The sequence below is a fragment of the Carex rostrata genome, chromosome 4, assembly GCF_964058835.1.
Source record: "Carex rostrata chromosome 4, lpCarRost1.2, whole genome shotgun sequence".
NCBI classification, from domain to species: Eukaryota; Viridiplantae; Streptophyta; class Magnoliopsida; order Poales; family Cyperaceae; genus Carex; species Carex rostrata.
In genome coordinates this window covers 7,413,799-7,419,057 of record NC_135921.1, presented here as the reverse complement: position 1 = coordinate 7,419,057, position 5,259 = coordinate 7,413,799, and the positions used below count along the sequence as shown (strand labels likewise).

The window sequence follows — 5,259 nt, the reverse complement described above, 5'->3', positions numbered from 1 at the left end:
AAAAAAAAATAATATGGGGCTCAAAGTGTGAGCTATTAAGATTGTAAAATATATCATGGTTTGTGTGTTTCAAGAAATATGCAGTGGTGGAGGGCACTGGAGACCACTGCTGTGAGTATATGACCGGCGGCTGTGTTGTAGTACTTGGAAAGTATGTTTCTATCTTTCTGAATTTGAATGTATATCACTGTTAACATGAGTAATAGATGGATGTTTGAAATTCTTTGGAAATTTCGAAACAAATTTAACTTTAGGAAGACATGCATTTATAGATAGAACAAGTACACACCTGGTCCAAGAAAAATTGAAGCCACCAAATGAAAAAGATACACCAGAAGCTTGTGCCAAGTTTGAGAAAGTAAAGAGCAAGCAACTACAGTCTGCCTGAATCCATTCGAGCAAATTCAATTTTGCATAACTGGACTTCGCTTGAAGAGTCTGTGATAGGAGATAACACATCTAAAACCTGAAAGGGAGGGATCTGCTGATCTTGTTGGCTTGAATGTTAGTCAGCTATCTGATATATCTCAAGCATGTGAGTTTAGTCCCAAAGTCTTGTGTATTTGTTTCACTTGATACTTGCCATAAATACAGTTTCATGTATAGCTCTCTTTTTCTGCATGAACTACAAATCTCAATATTCAGCTATAAAGAAAGTAGCTTGATTTAGAAGAGGACTGCGTGAAAAATTCTTTCAAATCAAATGTGTTGTATAAAACTATGTAAATTTTTAATCTGATAAATTTAGCAATACTTGTGTACTTGTCAAGAACTTGCTTATTAGGAATTCCTGTTCAAATCATAAAGATAACAACGCCTCCTTGTCAGAAAGAGATGAGGTGACATAGATTTATCCTATGGGCAGTACAATTTTATATTGTTTCTAAATTTGTTCACTACGGTAACTTCATAATTCCATGATGTACTTCTTTTTTGTTAGCAATTTAAATTGATTTTGTTAACTTAAATTGACCGTTCATTATTGCGTTTAGATTTAAGATCCACTATTTCAAGACTTTGCTAACCTGTTGTACGCATTACTTTTTAGGTGTGTTTTCTTCTTAATTCATTGTAGTACTAGATGGCTTCTGGTTCTAGGCTCCATTCTAATGAAGTTGTACTATGCTCAATCATGTATTGGCGTTCTATCGTTTTGTTGTTTTTTTTCATTTTGAGCATTAGAACCTTAAGATAAGTGCCAACAAATAAAACAGTTGAACTCTCTCGTAATTGCACTGTTCTAGCTAATTCTGTGAGAACTCTTTTTGTCTATTCCGGATTTTTTAATATAACAGTTAGTGAGCCATCTGCTCACCAACCTTAGACAGTATTGGGATGTACATTGATATATTTCTTTTTTTATCAGTACCATTAGTACAAATTTAATGTTTTTATTAACTTCTTTAAGTTCAATGAAACTTGTATAAGAATCCAGTATTAACTAATACATAATTATGCAATCAATTCTTATTAATCATATTTAAATAAAATGATTAAAACAAACTTTCAATCTCCACGGCAACGCGTGAGCACTTAACTAGTTTCATAAATGTGCGTGTGAGGTCAAACTTGGGTTTGAGTTGCTGGTATTGTAGTTTCCCTATTGGGTTCCTGTGGTTCCTCTATCTCTTGCTTTTGTTGCTTGTAGCCTTGTCCTTCTTTGCTTTTCCCCCAAAGTACATTGTAGAGACCCCCTACCATAAGTACAGCCCCAATTATACTGCAATTTAATCAAATTATCAGGCACACAAATTAGTTAATGATACTGGTACTTAATTTTTAAAAAAAAAAATACCTTAAGCAAATTTCAATTTTGTTTAGGCAATAAGTGACTATTAGTCTTTTTCATGATCTATTACATGCAGCAAATTAAAAGGGTGCATGGATTCAGCCTAGATAGAGCTTTTTAAGTCTCAGTTAGATAGTTGGATTATATTTATTTTAGAAAAGGCCCCTGACCCAGATGAAGGGTTTTCAGTAAACATGCCATATTTATGATTGCACCGCCAAGATGGAGAGAGAATATAAATCTAATTAAGTCATAACAGAGGAGGAATATGAATTGCTAATGGAAAAATATATACCTGCCTAGGTGAACAATTTCTCCCAAAAATGTCCATGATATGGCAAAAGTGATAACTAGAGTGATGGGCAAATTCATGACCAAAAACACCGGTCCCCTTTTCTCTATCACCCAAATTTGGAGGTATTGCACAAGTGCTGCTACAAATATACCCTACAAAAAGAATAATACAAGTTGGGTACAATACTAATTCAGAAATTAATATCAGTAAAAGAACATATAATCTGAAAAACCAAATTAGAGATGTGAAACTTGATTTCATCCTTCTCCTTACATATGTAGAAAAAAGAATATCACAACTCACAAAAACTACTTATTCTAACACATGGATTCGACTTTCTTGAGGGATATATATAATAGTTAATAAAAATAAGTGCACTTACAGTATAAACTGCTGCCAAGAGGGTTATGTCAAAGCCTAACTTCCATTTGGAGAAGTTTCTTTGAAGTATAAGAGCTATAATAAATGTTTGAAAAGTACCAAAGATGGATTGCAACGAGGCATTCAACAACTTAGAAGGGTAATCTTTCAATAGTGGTCCCTGCATATGTTATGTGCACAAGTCATGAATTGATGTTGCTAATAAGTTATCACACCCAGAAAGGGAAATTTGCAACAATACTTTAAAAGGTAAGCCCAAATTAAGAAAGTCATGCAAGCCCCAAAACCTTTCTCTTTAGAAAAGAAGGAACGTAGAGAAACAGAGTATTTCTGCACAATCATTTAGCGAGACACGATAATAGTGCATTAATTGTGACAATTGTCCTTTGTCTTTCGAAGCAGAAAACTATTAATTTTTCAACATTATATATATAGAATATCAATAATCTTAAACAACACCCAATTGAAGTAGTAAAACTTTTTCTTCCAACACTTTAGCCTTTCTTTAGTCAAAATTCATTTAAACAATACAAAAAGAAAGAAGGTTTGTACTGATCAATACCTGAAAGACTTGCCATAGGGACCAACAAGTAGTAGCCAAAGTCATGTAAAGAACACCCAATGCCCATCTATTGCTATAATGTCTTGAATTTCCATGGTCATGGCTAGGGTTTGCATGGTAGAGGTTGATGTGATGATGGTTTATCGGTTTCAACTCGGGCCCACTGTAAAATGCCAGTACAACCACACCAGCAAAGCAAAGCAGCACTCCAGTGACTTTCATAATGCCATGCAACCTCTTTAAGTTGACCTTTTCCATTCTAAATTGCAAATAAACAAAACCTAATGACTTTGACCCAAGATCGATATGAATTGAGAAAATAGATGCCTATAGAGCATCTCTCTGCTGTGTACCACAGTAAATCAAGATAACTCCCAATTAATTTGTCATTATTGGTACAAGTTATCTATTATTAATATATCTTATATAATTAAGAACAAGTACTACGTCAACAACAAAATGTAGAAAAACTATTAACATATAGTAGAATTCCGCATGACTTTTTCCAAATGGGAAAAAAAAGACCAAAAATAAATAAATAATAAGGTTGAGATTAAAATCACCCAAAGAGAAGTGCTAGGACAAATGTTGTAACAGGAATAAGATTGAAGAGAGCAGATGTTGGGGTTGTATTGGAGAACTTCAGACCCAGCATAAATAAGTTTGTTGGTGCTGCTATCCTGTTTAAGAAAAGAAATGCTTTCATGATTAATTGGTTGAAGATAAAGCAAAACTCAACTGACATAAAACGAATGCCCTATTTTATTTTTGTTTAATTTTGGAAACACTGTATACAAACTTACCCGTACAGAGCTTGCATAAATATTTTGAAGGAGACCTTTAAGGACAATGGCGGTACCTTTTTCCTACAAAGATAAGTATATATATATTATTTTAGCTCCTTTTCCTACAATTATGAACAAAATGTGGACAAAAAGCTCCTCACAAATTGGTTTCTTCTTTACAATTTGATAGCCTATTTAATTAATATCTTCTTTAATTTTTTTATGGTTGGCGGCGGATTGCTTCCAACAGATATATTGATACTAAAAGAGTTTTTAAAAAAGTTTATTTACAACCCTGAAACAAGCAAAATAAACTAACTAGCTAACTAGCTCACAAACTAACAAACAAGTTTATATACTAGCTTGCAAAAATTGCCGATAACCTATTTAGTATCGAGGATGCATAGAAAACAGAAAACAGAAAACAGAAAACAGAAAAAAAAGAAAAAAAAAACAGAAAAAAAAGAAAAGAAAAAAAAAGAAAAGAAAAACAGAAAAAAAAGAAAAGAAAAAAAAAGAAAAAAAAAAGAAAAGAAAAAAAAATAGTTTCTCTGAAGATTATTTGCAAAGAATGTTCAGGACCAAAGGCCTCTCTAAAGAAGCACAAATTTGTAAAGCACAGATTAACAAATAAATAGATAATTGCTTTTTGACAGTATTTGGATTTGATAGAACAGCAATAGAAAACAGTAAGTCTTATGAATAAAACAAACAAAAAGAGGAAGATAATAATATTCATACATACAATAGCATGAAGATGCAATTTAAGAGAAGCATCTTGATACACATGAATATTGAATAAACAAAAGAGTGAAGAGAAGAATATTCATAGATATAATATCATCAAGAAATCAATTTAAGAGAAAAAAAAAATACCTTTCAAGTAGGAGAGCAATAGGTATCAGGAAAAGACTACCAAAGGCAGTTCTATAAAAGGTAAAAACAAAAGTGTCAACGCCACGATTGAAAGCAGCTTTGCTTAAGATTTGAGCTCCAGCATATGATGTCATGATAAGCAACACAACCAGATAAACTCGTGTGCTACTTGCCATGGTGTGAAGTGATGATATGGTTTTCAGATATTTCGGGTATTTGTTAAATAGACCCAATCTCAATAATTGCTACTATATCTTATTTTTCCTTTGGGGAAGATCTCTGGTGAGTCCTTTATGATTTATCATCTGCCATCCACTCAATCCTGGCTGTTGTATCAAATTCAAAAGGTTTGGTTTGGCACTTTAGCAGTCAGCATCAGCTTTCAATCTAAATCCAATCTAGTTGCCAGCCTCTAATCCGAAATTTTTATTAATAGAAAAAAAAAAAAAACCAAACACTCCAATTTTAAGGGAATTTCATAATCACCCATGCCACAGACTGGCTCAGCGGACTCAATAAACGGGATTCGCATAGCCAATCTGTGGTTTCAGATAGAGGTCCGCAAACTGGT

At 33.0% G+C, this 5,259-nt stretch overlaps 1 protein-coding gene and 1 long non-coding RNA gene across 5 annotated transcripts; one reads left to right on the top strand and one right to left on the bottom strand.

Moving 5' to 3' along the window:
* The first annotated feature begins 315 nt into the window (after positions 1 to 315).
* On the top strand, positions 316 to 905 carry LOC144552970 (uncharacterized). Its single transcript, XR_013511287.1, has 2 exons — positions 316 to 535; positions 646 to 905. It is a non-coding gene; the product is annotated as an uncharacterized LOC144552970 (long non-coding RNA).
* A 477-nt stretch (positions 906 to 1,382) lies between these two features.
* On the bottom strand, positions 1,383 to 4,964 carry LOC144552965 (WAT1-related protein At5g64700-like). Of its 4 annotated transcripts, none has more exons than XM_078301017.1 (7): positions 4,689 to 4,964; positions 3,831 to 3,893; positions 3,591 to 3,707; positions 3,028 to 3,286; positions 2,565 to 2,625; positions 2,085 to 2,236; positions 1,383 to 1,720 (listed from the first exon to the last, which is right to left on the bottom strand). In XM_078301017.1, the coding sequence occupies exons 1-7, from the start codon at positions 4,862 to 4,864 to the stop codon at positions 1,601 to 1,603; spliced, it is 948 nt and encodes a 315-aa protein (XP_078157143.1). In that variant the 5' UTR covers positions 4,865 to 4,964; the 3' UTR covers positions 1,383 to 1,600. The 4 variants fall into 4 exon arrangements, with proteins under 4 accessions (XP_078157143.1, XP_078157141.1, XP_078157142.1 ...); XM_078301015.1 differs by having other exon boundaries at positions 2,467 to 2,625; positions 4,689 to 4,963; XM_078301016.1 differs by lacking the exon at positions 4,689 to 4,964 and adding an exon at positions 4,558 to 4,615 and having other exon boundaries at positions 2,467 to 2,625.
* Between the last annotated feature and the right edge of the window lie 295 nt (positions 4,965 to 5,259).